Source organism: Crocodylus porosus, unplaced genomic scaffold, assembly GCF_001723895.1.
Source record: "Crocodylus porosus isolate Cpor-Errol unplaced genomic scaffold, CroPor_comp1, whole genome shotgun sequence".
Lineage (NCBI taxonomy): Eukaryota > Metazoa > Chordata > Crocodylia > Crocodylidae > Crocodylus > Crocodylus porosus.
Window position 1 is genome coordinate 6,239,038 of NW_017728929.1, and position 16,330 is coordinate 6,255,367.

The 16,330-nt window shown below is 47.7% G+C and overlaps 1 protein-coding gene across 5 annotated transcripts in view; it reads left to right on the forward strand.

Annotated features, from left to right (window-relative positions):
• Positions 1-19: 19 nt before the first annotated feature.
• EPHB1 (EPH receptor B1) overlaps positions 20-16,330 on the forward strand; it is a 321,721-nt gene continuing 305,410 nt past the window's right edge. For all 5 annotated transcript variants that reach the window (XM_019542959.1, XM_019542961.1, XM_019542963.1 and 2 more), the window contains exon 1: positions 20-223. In XM_019542959.1, coding sequence (XP_019398504.1) covers positions 166-223 — 58 coding nt within the window. In that variant the 5' untranslated portion in view covers positions 20-165. The remainder of the gene's footprint in view (positions 224-16,330) is intronic.

Consider the following 16,330-nt stretch of genomic DNA (forward strand, 5'->3'; position numbering starts at 1 on the left):
GCACCCCTCCTCGCCCGCACACACACACGCACACGCACACCCGCATGCACGCACGCACACCCCCCCGCACACCCGCACGCACTGGCAGTGCGGAGTGGATTACTGCAGGATCCGGGGAGCCCCCCACGCCCCCCTGCCCAAAGCCTCGCGGCTCCCGGACCTGCCATGGCTCTGGATTGTGTCGTGCTCCTCTGCTTGGCCTCTGCCATCGCGGCGGTAGAAGGTAACCGGAGGCGACCCCCAAACTTTCTGCAAGTGCATGCCCCCCCGGCCGGCCCCGGGAGGATGCTGCGCTGCATTGCGGTGCCACGGTCCCTAGCCGCGCGCGGGCAGCTCGGGGGAGCGGGCTCGCACGCCGCCTTGCCTTGGGACTCGCCGCTGCAGTGACCCCCCACCCTTGCACCCGGCTCGCCCCCTCCAGCGCAGAGCGCGGTGTCCGCACCTTGGCACCCGCTGGGAGCCCCAGCCCAGGAGCCGGGGTCTTGCTTTGCACTTTGGGGCAGGGAGGGGGGCACGCCTGGCACACAGGCTGTCCTGGGAGCCGGGGAGCAATGCCATCCCTGGCAGCACCCAGGTCATCCCTGGCGGATTCCCCGCAGCCTCCCAGGTGTCCTTTTTTTTTTTTTTTTAATTTGTCGTGGCTGCTTATTTGAAACACCGGATCCAGACAAAGACCCTTTGTGTGGCCGGCGCTCTGTGTTGGGGAGCCCGAGACAGGACCCACGTGTGTGGGCATTGGATTGAGCCTTAGCTGTCCCCATCTCCACTGTCTTCAGCCTTCAACTCCCTGCAGGGGGGTGCCAGAGAGGATGGAGCTGGACTGTGCTCGGTGGTGGCAGATGACAGAACAAGGAGCCGCGGTTTCAAGTTGCAGCAAGGGAGGTTGAAGTTAGGTATTAAGAAGAATTTTCTCACTAGGAGGTAGTAGGGCACTGGAACAGGTTACCCAGATCGGTGGTGGAATCCCCGTCCTTGGAGGTTTTTAAGACCGGGCTTGACAAAGCCCTGGCTGGGATGATCTAGCTGGGGCTGGTCCTGCTCTGAGCAGGGGTTGGACTAGATGTGACCTGAGGTTCCTTCCAGCCCCCTTTTTCTGTTATTCTGTGGACCTAGCATCTAATCCCTGCGCAGTTGCTCCATTGTGTAGCCCCCATAACCTTCTATGCCATAGCCACATATGTACCTGTATGGCACCATATACTGTAGCTTTGCCATTCACAGTATGGGCTATATCACACAGAGCTTAGTCCCTGTATCTTCTGCTTTGCTCCTCCTCCCCACTGTCTCAAGGAAGAAAAAAAACAGCCTCCGCTTTTTCCAATGAATGAAACGGGGTTTAAATCAAATCCTGGCTCTCTGTTTCCTACTTTTGAGAGGGGTCTGAGTTTATTTTGCAAAGCAGGGAGGCTCAGGGGAATTCAGTGCAAGGAAAGAAACTTTTTCCACTTGCACCCAAAGAGATTGTTCACTTCACCGGGCAAAAATGACATGGGAGAAAGGAGCTTCCTCTGTAACTTTCTGGGCACAGTCCCTTTTTTTAGAACCATATGCAGCCTCATGGGTTTGTTCATTTGCAAAAGAACCGGGAATTGGAAATGGGACAGTTGCCTCGGTGTTCTTGTCTATTCTGATTTTAAAATAGGCACATTTTGAGCTGCCAGGAAAATTTGCAGTTGTGTTTGCTTGGGTGATAAATGAGAAATCAAATTCTTTGCTTCTTGAATACGAAACCAAATCCAAACCTGTTTATCTGCCTTGTGTATGCAACAGGGTAAAGAAACTTTTAAAAAATGTAAATGTAACCCATTCTCCCCCCCCCACACACACACTTTGCTTAAAAAATGCTGTCACTCTTGCTTATAGTAATGTTTTATTTAGGTGATGTCATAATAGTCAAAATCCCTCTTCTTTTTGGTGAGAACTGCAGGAATCTTCCTTTCAGTCTCTGCTTTATCCAGACGGTGGCTCAGGGATGAGACAAGATTAGTGCAGAGATCCTTTTATTTCTTTTCTTTTCTTTTTTTTCCAAAGGTGATTTTTTTTTTTTCCTTTCTGTTGTTGTTGTTCCACTGTTCCCACAGCTGGTGGTCTTTGCAGGGGTTCTTTATTAAAATTTGCTAGATGCTGGTGAGGCATATGTTGTCTTCCAAAAGCAGAGGGGGAGCTGGCTGGGAAGTGCTCAGATCTTCTGGCTGGAAACCAGGCAGTTGCTGAAATATGCTGTCTTAAAATAAATAAATAAGGCAAACCCTCTGTTAGTCTCCCAGACATTAACAAAACTGATCCCGAGATGGGCAGAATTTGGGGGCCATCCTCTTCAATGCTGCTATCAGGGGAAAGCAAAGCAGGTTGATTGGGGATTTTTATGGCCCCCGAACTGTTTGTCGGCGGGCTTGCCCTGTCTATAGTGCTCCTTTGCATTCTGCATGTGCTTTGGTGAGAAAAGGTGTGTCCAGAACATGGCACTTCTTGCTGTGAAATGTGCCTTATTTATTATACCAGGAGGACGTTATTTTTGGCTTCAACCCTAGGGGGAAAACATGTTTTCTTGCTCGTGAAAATGGTTCTGTTAAAATAGCTCTGGAGTGCTTGTTTAGGAAAGTAAGATAGAAAAGGGAGAGGAAATGGGTGAAAGAGAAGCATTCTGCATTTGATTCAATAGTGCAGTGAAATATTTCCCCTCCCAGCTTGTGACTTTATCTTGCTTGCAAGTTCCTCTTATTTCCTCTTTGTGTAAAATATCCCCTAACAAGGGATAGTTTGTGCTTTTCTAATGCACATACCTGCAGGGTTAGTTTCTAAAATTGTGTTTTGAATCGCAGCAAAATGAGGTAATGAATGCCACTAGGAAACCTCAGGGAAGTCAGCAGTTGCACAGCATTTCCCAGGAAAGCTGACTGCCAAGGGTTAAAAAAAATACATCTTATTCAGCAGAATATTAAAGCAACCCGCTCTCCAGGCAGTGCAATCAGTCACTTACTCTCATATTCCTCGGTATGATTCTTTCCCCTTTGCATTCTGCATATGAGCATCTAACCACAGGTAAAACTGACCCAGGCCTTGTGGCTTGGTTATTTGATTTGTTATGAGTATGTAATGATCAGAAAAGTGAATCAATAAGACCTCAAAACATGAGCTTCTCAGTGAAGTGTTTGTGCCTGTGGCCTACGGTGGTTATTTGCCGCCCCCCCCCCTCCCTCTGCCTCTCTGACTGCCCTTTGCTTTTACTCTGGAAGTTCTCAGGAGTGTAGCAGATAACCCCTGGGCAAACAGCTCTGCTTACCAACCTAATTCCTCAGTAACCACAGAGAAAGCAATCCAAAGCGAGGGCAAAGCAGAAATGATAATTGCTGGGCCATGTGCTGTGGAATGACTGCACAGGTACTTGAGAAGTGGCTGTGAAAGGATTGTGGTATTGCTTTGACTGTTACTGTTAAAAATACAAAAAAGCTGAGAGTGAGTGAGTGGGGATGCTCTTGCCATATATTGCACTGGCAGGACTCTGATTTCTGCAGAAGAGTGTCTGCTGTTGCATGTCATGGAGAAAATATTGTCATGAAGGATACGCAAGTGAGGCATGCTGTTGTGCGTTTCTGGTAACCTACTCTCTTGCAGTTTTCCTTGTCTTCCAAATCCAGATTCATTTGATCTGGGAGATCTTTTTCAATTGGAATGAATTAGTTTTCATTCCTGCAGCCTTTCCTTAGTGTTGTTTGCATTTACTAAGGTGACAAGGTGGAGCTGGCCAACTATCTGCCACCTTTCTTCAGGTTTGGGAGAGTTGGATTTGAAAAGGAAGACTGGAGGGATAGACCCAACTCCCATGGAAACTGGCTGCTTAATTTTTACGGGTTCTGTGTCTCGGTTAGTAGAGGGCTGTGTCCAGAGCCCGTTCTTTCAGTGTTGCTGATGGGTGCCTTGGCACTTGGTGTAGTCCCCTTGGGCAACAACTGTGATTCGGATTGGTTGGTTAGGTTAATGCTAGCTTTTGCATTTCCAGTTCAGGTCGCACCATGTGTGACATTGTGTTGCGTTACACAACTGCGTGGCATGATTTTTATTACACCTTCCTGGGAACAGATGCACCTCTTGTGCTCGACTATAGAATCATCCTTTACCGTACGTACTTCATAGGTTTCATAATGATCCACTGGGAAGTTTTCCACACTGTGCTTTATAGGGGAGAGAATATGTTTGTACCATGATTTGCTGGCTACTGATTGCCGTTACACTCTGCAAAACCTGTGACCGTAGGCCACAGGTTGGAGGCACGCGTCTTCCCCATTTATTCACATCTTGCAACATGGTATTGCATTAAGCTGAGATTCATCTTTACAGGATCTGTTGACTCTGTATTTTAAATGGCAAGGAGCTGCTATTTTCACTAACCTATGGTATGATTTGTCTTCAGACTTCTCTGTCATGGGAAAACAGAGTCCAAATATACCAGTGTAAGCTGCAATGACAAGTACGTGTGCGCTACAGAATTTGAAAAGAAGGTTGATAAGGACGTGTACACCTAATGTGTACTGACAAATGAATTTAAGGTGGAAGAAACATGAGTCAGTGTACCGACAGTACCCATGTTTTCTGCTAAAATAGATTAAAGCAATCAAACTCATTGGGATCATTTCGACGCAGCCGGCTAATACAGAATAGAGCTCATTGCTTTCCAGTGCAGTGTCTAACCATAAGCAAGACACTGGGGTCCCTGAGAGGGGGAGGTGTGTTTTGAAAGCCCCAATCCTATCCCTCCATCATCAACTCAGGCTTGATGAATGCAGTATACACAGGGTCTTGCCCATGATGCATGTGGTTAAGGCTCTTATGGTGCAAAGTAGCCACTTTCTTTGCTTCCTTCCTTTAAGATCAGGCAGATAAGGCTGTCCGGAGCGAACTCCTTTGAGCAGTCATGCGGGAGGAATAGAGGCAGGGGTGGTAACAGCATGCTTGTTTTTTCTGCAGATCTTCTGAAAGGTTTGAGGGCATTCATTGGCAGGTCCTCCTTACTAGCTGGCTGCCATGAGAGATGAGGGAAGCTTGGAGCTACCTTCTGGATGATGCACGAGATGTGAACTTGCTGCCTGTGTCAGGGAGGTGGCACAGGGCAATGACTCGCATCCAGCAGAGAGCCTAGGAGGAAATCTCATAGTTGAAATCGGGGGTGTTTCCTTACCTTCATTATGTGAAGGGAGGATTTGACTGTAGGGCTGAGTCAGTGCTCAGAAGCTGGTGTGTGGTTGCCATCTCCAGCACTTGTTGGGGCGTTAGGATGGGATGATCTGGAATCTACAGGCTCAGAACCAGTATAGGGTTTGTGCACAATGCCTGCAAACTGGTTTATGGATGCTCATTTTAGGTGCATGTGGCTGATGCCCAAGTGAGGGGGCTGCAGCGGGCACCCAGATTCAAGGTAGTAACAGCTTTGTAGTTCCCTCATCACTGGTTATTTTGTTGAGAACATTTATTTTAACATCTTTGGCCTTTCTTCAGCCTCCCACTCAAATAAAAATGTCCTTCTCCATTTAAAATACATCAATTACTCTGAGCCGTGACCCTTCCTGTAGTTGGTCGGTACCAGCTGAGGCAAGCCATCCCACTGAAGTCAAGGTTTAATTAGCGCTGACCAAAATGAGTGCGACTTGCCCAACATAGGCCTCTGCCAGGAATTCTGCTCTGCGGGTGTGTGTAAATCAGTGACACCGCTAGTGCTGGATAAAGTTAGTCTGTAAAATGGTTTGAATACTTCCCCTGCCTGAAGATACCTGTGGTATTGTCTGCGCAGACATTTGTCTGTGGATGCTTTTATGGTCTTGGTTCTGTAGTTAGATTTGGGTTGTTTGTTGCTTGAACCAGGGATTCACCCTCTGCTGTATAGGAAGCATACATCACTTCCTCCTTACAATTATAGCACTTAGACCTACATCCCCAGTGGTATATGAACATCTGACTTCTGGCTTGAGCTCATCTGGGCCTTGGTCTCTGGATACAGAATGCATCTGTGTGTATGTGATATATATGCATGTATATCTGCATGCACCCAAATAAATGCATCTTTCTGCTTATAGATGAACACACAAAGCACTCCACAGATTACTCAAATGCATATGAAATTGCACAGTACAGCAGTCCCTCATTTGTTGCTAACTTGCATGTAAAATGTGCAGTATGCATGTGTGAAGAGCTAGTTTGAAAGATCATTGTTAAGGTTGCCAAAGGAAGAACTGAACGGGTAGGCAGTGCCCAGATTAAGGCTTCCTGTGCAGCTCCCTTGGTGTGAGTGCCTTACAGTATGGTCTTCACTGACATGTCATACTAGTTTTTTCACAGGACCCCTGTCTCATGCGGTGCACAGGATGGCTTTGTTCTAGGGATGAATTGGGGCTGGGCAGGACTCCTGCTTTTTTACCTCCATTCCCTTTCTCAAAATCTCTGGAGGTGGCAGGGGGAGCTGATGGGGGAGCCTTTTTTGACATCTGTGCCATTTGTCTCTAGCCAGAAGAAATAAAGCTGAAGCATAGCAAGGGGGGGGGGGAGCTGTCAGACTCTCTTGTCTGCCACTGATTAAGCTTGCACATGGTTTTTTTTTTTTTTTAGAGCGAGCAGAAGCCACTTGGATTAGGGCAGAGCTGCCTGTGTGTTGATGAACACACATTCATGAGTGGGGACTTTTCCCGTCGGAGGAGGAGAGTGATTATGATCAGCAGCGTGTGTTTACATCTGACCCTGTGTTGCAGGATAGTGAGTCCTTCTGTCACCAAAGGGCTTCATATAATCTTGCCCTAAGCCAACTGTGGGAGCACATGTTCTGTTGGCAGATTCATGCCGGAAGATTGCGAGTCCTGCTGTGTGCATGTACAGGGGGACTGATTCCCTTTAGACGCCAGAGGCTGTGCTGCCAGGCTGCTAGTCCCCCTCCTGCTGATCTGGGCAAGGAGAGAGTGAGCAGTGCCAGGGAGCATGCTCCATTTCCTTCCCCCTGTTCCTTTTTAAAGTATCAACACTTGCATCTCAAAGGGAGTAGCAAAGTGCACCAGCAAAAAGGCTGGCCCAGATAATTCTCTGCTCTGGAGCAGTGCAGTTGCACAGAGCCGGACTCTGGCTGGGCTCAAGCTTGCAGCCCCATCCAGGAAGAGGCCAGAATCAGAATGGTAAATCCTGGCCTCAGAGGACTGTTTCTACAAGAAAACTCATAGGGGGAGATGAGAAATGAAGCAGAAAGGGAAACAGATTGACCCAGGGAAGGGGGAAGGTGCAGCCAGTCTGCAAGCACATCTTGCCTAGGACCTCTGTCAAGGCGCAGGCACTCTTCCCTTCCAGGTTACACCATGAAGCAAACTCCCATTGATGGTCACCTGTTGTAGTTATGGGGGTGAAAACCTACCATGCTCAGAGAGACAGTGTGAGGCTTGGACACCACTGACAGCCTCCACGTCGGGCTTTGGGATGTGAAGTTCTAGCTTCCCACATGCAGCTCATATTGACTGCCCTGTCACAGCGGTGTGCTGCCTTGCTTAGGGCTGGGATGGCACATGCAGCACAGTCTAGTGGATGGTGGTAGGGCAATAAGTAGGCGAAGCTGATCCGGAGACCTCTGTTCTGCCCCCATTAGTTCTCCTGCATGGCTGTGGGCAACTCCCTTCCTTGTTTGGGTTACTGGTGGGGTGGTCCCTCTTGTTTCCTTCAACACTCGCAGTGGGGCCAACCTCTTTGGCGGGCATGACACAAATTAGCCCCACACCTTCCCCAGGTGCTGCTCTGATCCCCTTCCCAATTTGCTGCTTTGCTTTCTGCTCCCTGCTTCCTCCTGGTTTGTTGCATGCCACACAGACTGCCCATGCTGGGTGTCAGCCCATGCTGCAGGTTGGCCACCCCTGGATTATGAGCATCTCCGGGCAGGGGGTGCCTCCTGCTATGTGTGCACAACACAATGGTTCCGATCTCTGCTGGTGCCTCTAGGCACTGCTGTTATACTCCAAACAGATGATGTTTAGCAGTGCAGCAGCTCTGTGATACAAGCTGGTATTACAAGAAGTGGGGACTCTTGGACTATAGAAAGCTGCTTAATCTGCAGCGTTCCTTTCTGTTCAGTACCTGTCTGGTTCTTTTTTTGAAAACAGCATCAAAATTGCTCCTCCTTTGAATATGGGCAAGTCACAATTCACCAAGCTCCGTGTGAAGAAGTTTTACCTATGTTCTCTTTTCACTTGCTGTTTCCTTTGTCTGGGTTCCAGAGTCGTGGGGCTTTTAAATTAGTTGAAAGCACTTCTTTATGTCTCCCCACACTGTGCTGTCCCTGTTAGGATCTTGACAACTTTAATCATATCCCTTCTTAACTGAACCTGTCGAAGAAGAACGTTATTATTTCTACTCTACTGAGGAAATTACTTCGATAGTAAAGTAATATCCTGGGAGAGATTTTAGATTTAAAGGGAAATTTTGGATGGAGAATTTCTGAGGTATAGCACAGCAATTGATTTGCTTCTGATTTGATGTTTAAAAAGAGTGTCTCTTGGTGTAGCCATAGAAAGAAAACACTTCTTTATGGAGCTTATTTAAATCGTAGAACTTCTCTGAGCACAAAGCTTCCAATAACCTGCTTAAAGATGCAGAACACAAGCTCCTTTAAACATCTGGGAGGCCTCGACCCTCCCATACACACCCATAGCCCAAGGTAAACCCCCCTCCACAGTCTTTGTATCTGTTTTACTGGATAGGTCCATAAATTTTCTGGTCCAGTGACACATAGGGCTTCAGTTGAAATCAGAACCCTGTTGTGCTGTAGGGATGGGTGGAGAGAGGCAGCAATACAGATAGGCCAGGTGGACAAAAAGAATATCTTTGTCCCCATTTTACAGATAGGGAAGTTAGATGCAAAGAGATCAAGTGACATGACCAGGGTCCCACTGGAGAGTGGTGGGAGGATGGGCATGCAGCTCAGCTTTCCAAGGCAGAGATAAGATTTTCAAGCCACCTGGATTGAAACAGCAGCCCAGATGTCCCTGACTTGGGAGATGGGCACCTCACCTCTGCACTAGGCTGCTTCCACCGCCAGGAGTTGTGGCAGCAGACGGCCATGCACCCAGAACAGTGCCTGGGTTTGGGTATGCCCTTCAAGTACCCCATGGGAAGGTGCAGCAGCTGCCCTACCTGGTCCTTCCATCACCTGCCAGGTAGTGGCAGAAGCCTTCTTGCAGTCGGGGAGCTGATGTCGCTCTGGGACAGACTTCTCTGAAAACCCCAGTTTAAATGCACAGCACCTTTGCAGGACAACTTTTGAAGCACCTACAGAAGAGAAGGGTAAATGTTTCCCTGGGCCTGGGTTTGCCTTGCCCACCGTTGGTGCATACCTGCGTGTGTACTTCCATTTGAACATGGAAGGTCTGGAGCATACCTGCGTGCGTACTTATATCTGAATATGGAAGGTCATGTAAATATCACATTGCCTTTTGAGTCACATGCAGAAAGAATATTGCTTTCCATATTTCCTTATCAAATACAAGGGCTTACATCTATAAATTTTATAATAACAATATGTACACAGTGCTTACTGTAACTTGCAGCCTGAACTGCTTTTGCTTTGCTTTAGCCTCTTGTATACCTGAAGCTCTTTTTATTATTGCTGGTATAAGAAAATAATGTTCACGGCAAACAAGTCTGTTTACCTTCCATAGCAATTGATAGCTACTCGTCTGACATGCCAAAGGCCAGCCATGCTAGAGGGGGATGAAAGGCTCATTTGCACTTTTTGTGCAGTTACTTGTATATACGTGTGTATATATATTTATTGGTTTAAACGCTCAGTCATTTAAACATTAATTTAAACATTCAGCATACTACTGGGTGGTTGTAGTGATAGCTGTTGCAGAGTGTGAAGGTGAAAGACAGACATAACAGGATGAGCAAGAATGTGTGGCTTCTCCCACACTGCAGTCGCTCTCAGAAAATGCTGTTTTCCTCTCTTGTGTTAGCTGAACCAAATGTAATCATGCTTAGCATATATAGGGGGCTGTAATATGCCAGTGTGATAAATTTTAACTCAGCATTTGTGGGAGTTCCCAAGAAGTTCCCTGAAGAGCTCAGATGAGACGCGGAGGAGCGTACGAACTGTCAGACCAGAGATCTGTCTAGCAGAGTAGCCCGTCTCCAACAAGTAGCCAGTGCTTTAGAGGAAGAATAGTCTGTGTAGAGCGATCCATCCCCGTCATAACCGACAGCAGTTGTAGGTGGAGGGATATCCTGAGTCCGAGGTTATATTCCTGACCAACTGTTGTGTTTAATGCCCCCTAATAGACCTGCCCTCCATAAATTTATCTAACATGCCCAGGATCAGGTCTGCCCATGTCTAGGCAGCTATTCTGTATATGGAATCTGCCAACAGAATTTCTTCATCTATCCCTTCTTTCTTCCCCTTTCTCACAGCTTCCCTTTTAACATTCAGGTTTTCTTTCTTTTGTTTCTCATTTTACTTGCCGTATAACTCTGTGCCCTGCCCTGTTGTACATGTGACCACTGGCTGTGTCATGGACTGTAGTAAAATATTATTCAAAGGTCAATCACTCTTCCAAGTCTGTCTGTTTTAGGAGACTTGTTTTAGCAGCTCACATTTATGAAGAGATTATGCCCTTCTGTCTCTTGGAGGTTGAGATGTTCTAGCTGTGCTCTGCAAATGGGGAAAGGAGGCCCAGCTTTTCAGTGGCTTGCCAAGGTCACTTGTGAGGTCTATGGCAAATTGGACCCAGTTCTTCTGGTTCTCAAATTAGTTTCTGACTTGTATCCATGTGCTTCTTCACTTAACATTTACCCTGCAGTGACTGGTCCTCCTATCTTCAGGAATGGTCTTTGGGAGATGGGGGATAGCTTTGTGGGTTTATTCGCATGAGAGGGTTTGTGGAGGATGCTCAGTCTTTGGAAATGGACAGCCATTAACGGTTGAAAAAAAGGCTTTAGGTCTTCTGTAGAAACCATCAATTCCTCTCACTCCAAAGAAGTATTGGAGTTCAGGAGGGGTGGAAGCAGAAAACTGTGGGATGACTGTTCCCCCAGCAGGGATGCATCGGGGTCAGTCACTTGCTTCCTTCTCTGGCTGGCTCCTTTCCTCAGCCTGGCTGGCCATATTTTTCTACACGCGGAGGTGACTCGAGTTGATGTTAGCTTTCTAGAACTATTGGGGCGAATATGTGATTAGCTACACGTGTCTCGCATTAGTAAGGTGCATGCTGTTGACTTCCTATACATCCTGCCCTGGGCACTTACAGTTAGATTCACCCCCATGCTGAGGGGCAGCCCAAGGCCTAGACACCTAAATCTCATGCAAGAGGCTGCACAGGTCTTGTCACAGAGGCAAAGCTTCATCTAAACAGAGTCGAGGGTTCCTCCTGAGTCCTGCTCCTTACATTGCAAACAGTTGTCACTGTACAGCAATGTGAGCCTTGTGTGCAGGCTCAGCACAGCCCAGCCTCCTTTCTCTTTGCTTTTCCCCTAAAGCCTTGTAGGTAAGTGGTTAGGAAACTAGTCTAGGATCTGTGCTGTATTTCTGCTGCTGAGCTGTGTGACCTTGGGCAAGCCATTCCTCTTTTGGTCTCCTTTCCCAGCCCTTGTCTGTTTAGATTGCCGGTAGGTCCAGCACAGCCTGTTACTATGTGCATGTACAGTGCCTAACATGATGGAGTAGGCTCCATAGCTTGCCAGACTCAAGCCAGTTTTCATGTAGTGATGCAGTTTGTCAAGGGGAACTTCTCTCCTGCTGTGTTCCAGTCTGCAGCCCCTTCTCACCACTTCTGCATCTAGAGCTTGACAAGGTTTTTCGACTGAGAGAGTCCTGTTTTCCCCTGTCTCCTGATGCTCCCTAACAGCTGAGCCATTTTTGCACAGTGTCTCCTCTCAGAATTCACATTTGGGTAGGGAGCAAATCAAGGGCATCTTGAGTCTTATGGGTGAGAGTTTCATAAAGTGGCTGAAAACAGGGCTTAGAAAAGGGCTGTCCAGCTTCTAAGTGCCTGGGGGGCCGAATGCCCTGTGGGCTGCACCAGGGCAAACCATGCCACATGCCACGCAGCTCTACACTGCACCACATGCCTGTACGGCTCAAGGCTCACCCTCAGTTTCCCCAGATGTGTGGTCCCACCCCCTGGAGGAGGAGGGAGGGGAAGCCTGGAGACTCTAGCTGCTGTTGCAGCTGTGATATAATGCACAGCATGCACATACAAGACGCACATATGAGCTGTTCACTGTGGCTGAGCAGAAGCCTAGGGGCTACAACTTAACCCCCTGTGGGCTGCATGCAGCTTGTGGGCTGCCAGTTGGATGGCACAAATGCTTGTGCCCTCTTGACTGTAGTGGGTGCTGCTGTGCCTTCTTTGGTAATCGCTGTTGATTTTTCTTTCCCTGTATCTCCCCAGCACTTCTCACATAGTGGCATGGGTGAAAGATCAAAGGCTCAGTAGGGTCAGTTCCTGCCGCATGCTGAACCCCTCCTAGAAGGGGCTGAGCACCTTCTATTCCTGTGCGTTTTGCGGGGGGGAGTTAGGTGTGCATCATATCACAGTTGGCATTTAGCTCCTCTCAGGACTGGTCCGTGGGCCTGCAGCGGAGGACTTGAAAAAGTATTAGAGTATCTGAGGAACATTGATTTTACAGGTTTGAAATCTCTGGCATCTTTAGTCAATGCAGATTCATAATGTAGCTCTTCAAGTGCTTTACAAGGGAGGTTGGTGTCACAATTCCCATCTTAGAGGTATGGAAAGCAAAGTACAGGGCAGTGACCTGACTTCTCCAGGGTCACCCAGCTGGCCAGTGACAGTGCTAAGAGCAGAACCTACATCTCCTGGACCAGGATTTGCAGAAGGGCTGAGACAGATTGCGGGAGGGCTGTATGCAGCCTTTCTTGGCACATCTCCATTCTGAGCAATGGGTCCTCTCTGTCACTTCAGTTCTCTCGCACAACTCTCTCCTTCCTGCAGATCCCTCTTTTCTAGTACACATGTGTGTGACCTTCACCTAGTGGCAGGCTCCTAGAGGTGCCCCCTTTTATTGGCTGCCCACCAGGGTAGGAAGAGAGGAACAGAGCTGTTCACTGCTGCAAGGGCTTTGAAGTTGATCCAAGGGGAGCTTGTATTGCAGATTCTAGGCAATGCATCCAGAACCGGAGGAAACAACACAGCTGGCATCTTGAACAATTCCCCATCTAAAAACACAGTCAAACTGCTATTGTATGTTGAGCCCATGCTATTTATATTGTTTCCATTTCCAGTCTCACATCCTTGAGGGCTGGAGAAGGGAGGGGAGGAAGGGCAGAGTGTTGAGCTGGACATGTAATGAGGGAGAAGTGATGGAGTGTAGTGTTTGAATGCAGTCCCTGAAAATGTTCCATATTTGGTTGGAGCGACGGAGAGGGATGGGATGAGGAAGAAGTGGAGAAATGGAGTCAGGACCACTTCACCTGTGCTGCTGTAGAACAGCTGGTACAAAGACGTATTCATATGTAAGAGGACTGGCCTATATGCTGTGGCATTGAAGAGGAACAATGCAAACAAGGGTCTTCCTAGGCTACAGATGACCCTGGTGACTCATACTGTACATTGTTATTAAATGCTGAAAAGACTGAAAGGAGGATTTTTGTTCCCATGCTACATAAACAAGACTCAAGGCGCGGCAGAGATGGCCTTGATACAGCTGTTCCTGAAAGAGTGCTGAATTCATATGCAGATCCTCATCTCTGTAAATTGCTCAGTGAGGGACCGACTCTGCTGGCTAAAGCCAGGTCTAGCGCAGATGGATATTATTCCAACTTCCCCTCCCCCCGGCACTCCCTGATGAGCATATTGTTGATCTGCGGCATGAGTGCTCTCCAAATTCGTTTCACTCGTGACCTCAGCTGCATCGGGGTTCATGTGTTTTCTATGGCCAAGGTCTTAATTGAAATGAAAAGCTTTAATTAAAGGGAAAAATAAATTTCCCCAACTTCTACACAGCCTGCTCAAAGTTGAGTACCTCTCATTGCCTTCGCGTGTGGGCTTATTACAGATGGGAACAAATGCTAGTTCTAGCTCTGAGCTTGGACAAGGAGTGGTAAAAATGAAGAGCGATAGTTCCTGGCTATCGTGTCTCATATTTATTTGATGTGGTTGATGTGCTTTCCACGTGCAAATAAAGACAGTTCCTTCTCTGAGGAGCTAGCTTCGATGGGCACAGGGAAGGCAAGATGCCCTGAAGGAGCTGCTAACTTATAGTATTATTAGCTTTCTGTTTGCATTCATGTCCCTCTGTCTGTCTCTGTCAGGGACGGATCTGGGAGGGGTGAAGTTTCACCCCTCTTTAATTCCTGCTTCACCCAAAATTTAAGTCAGCTACCTGGCAGTGGCAGCAACATGTCTATTCAGGCAGCAGTGAGGGGAGTAATTGACTTCTTGGTCTTGGCTATAGACTGATTTCTGCGGCCAAATCTGGCAAAAATTGTTACTTCTATCTGCACCTATAGTAATCTACTTGATTCCTTCTAAGCTCTTCATTGCTTACTGACCCTTGCACCTTTTTTAACGCTCTTGATATTTCACTACTCAGGGTGTCCTTTCTTTTGCAATTCTGGTGTTAGCTGCTCCTGATAATGTAGTTTCTATTTCACTGTTTCAGCCTGGTGAGGCAGGCAGCTTTGGGAGGGGTTTTGAGCTGGGTACAAAAATGGGTGTTTCTGGCACTCTTGGGGGCAAGTGGGGTTGCTCAGATGCGGAAAGGGCTTCCTCAATCTGTGGTGGGGTGACTGAAATTTAAGGGAAGGGGCTCAGAGCTGTGGGGAGGTTTTGAGCTGGGTAGGGAGTATGGGGCTCTGAGCCTTTGGCATTTTTGAGCTATGATGGGGAGGGGCTGCTGGGGTGAGGCTGTGATGAACAGGGTGTGAAGATAGGAGGTTGTTTTTTGACTAAGGGGGTTAGGCTGGGGTATTCAAAGGGGTGTAGGTAGTTTTGTACTGGACCAGCGGGAAGAAAAGATCAGCTGGACCTGGTTCACCATTGTCAGCAAGTTATTGAGAGCTGTGCCAGCCAGGGTTGGTAGCATTTGGCACTCAGTTTGCAGTGGTGCCACTGACTGGGCAAAGCTGAATTGGGCTGAGAAGCGGACTGTGGGAGGGATGTGCGCAGCATTTATTAGCGTACCTCCATTCTGACTAACAGAGCCTCTCTGTCGCTTCAATTCTCCTACGCAGCTCTCTTTACATCCTTTTGCTTTAGTAAATATGTGCTTGACCTCAAACTAGTGGCAGGTCCCCTAGGGTTGCCCCTTCTGGCAGTCCACCGGGTTAGGAAGAGAGAGAAAGCTGTTCGCTGCTCCAGGGACTTTGGAGTTGATCCAAGAGGAACTTGTATTTCAGATTTTAGGCTATAAATCCAGAACCAGAGGGTGTACATCCTGTACAGGAGCAAGTGATTGCTCTCCAGAACAGTCCCTAGGACTTCAGGGAAACAGTTTGTGTGAGGAAGATCCCAGGGATGTGAACAGGGGTTGCTACAGATTCAAACAGTGGAGGTGTGTGGGTTGTGTGTGCGTGGTGCTCTGATAGCAGCACTGGCATCTGGCTCTTAATGAAACAGAGGCCAGAGCAGAGCAAAGGGCTTTTGCTGATTATTATTTTTTTCTCTAACCCAGTCTTTGATATTTGATAACAGACTACCCTGCATGGATTTCTCTCCTGCGCTGGATGTGGTTTGTGCCTTTGAAGAGTGCATTAGGAGCTGATCAGTTATTCAGCTGAATTTCAGTTGTGTGGCAGTTGCAAGAGGAGTGGGCATGCTCCTTGAGCAACAGATAAAGGAACTACCAGGAGTTATCCAGGGTGCTAGCCTAGCTTCAAGACGCTAACCTACGTTGGGGTTATGGGAGGTGTTGGTAGAGCGGCTGCTTGTCATCAGTGTGGGCTGTCATCTGTTGCTGGCTAGATCAAGGAGGGAGCTCAAGACAACCAGTTTGCCAGCCTCCTGAAAAGGCTTGCAGTGTTGGGCTGCTCCTTTACAGCCCCTTGCTCCTTAGGTATCTCTTATGCAGTGGCCAGTCATAAGTGGACTTGTGAGTTGTATGAGTTTATTGATCTGCGTGTCTTTATCCTGATTCAAAGTAAAATTCACATGCTTTCCTAATACCCAGAAGGATATAGAAATGTTCCACCCCCTACACAATACACAGTAACTGATCATTTGAGCACATAACGGGTCTGAGTAAATAGCAGAAAAACATTTTCTTCGAATATTCATTAGAATTTGAAAGCACATTTCAATTTGACCTTGTTTGCTTTCTGCAAACATTTGAGCCATCAAGTTTTACATGCATGAGTACTTGC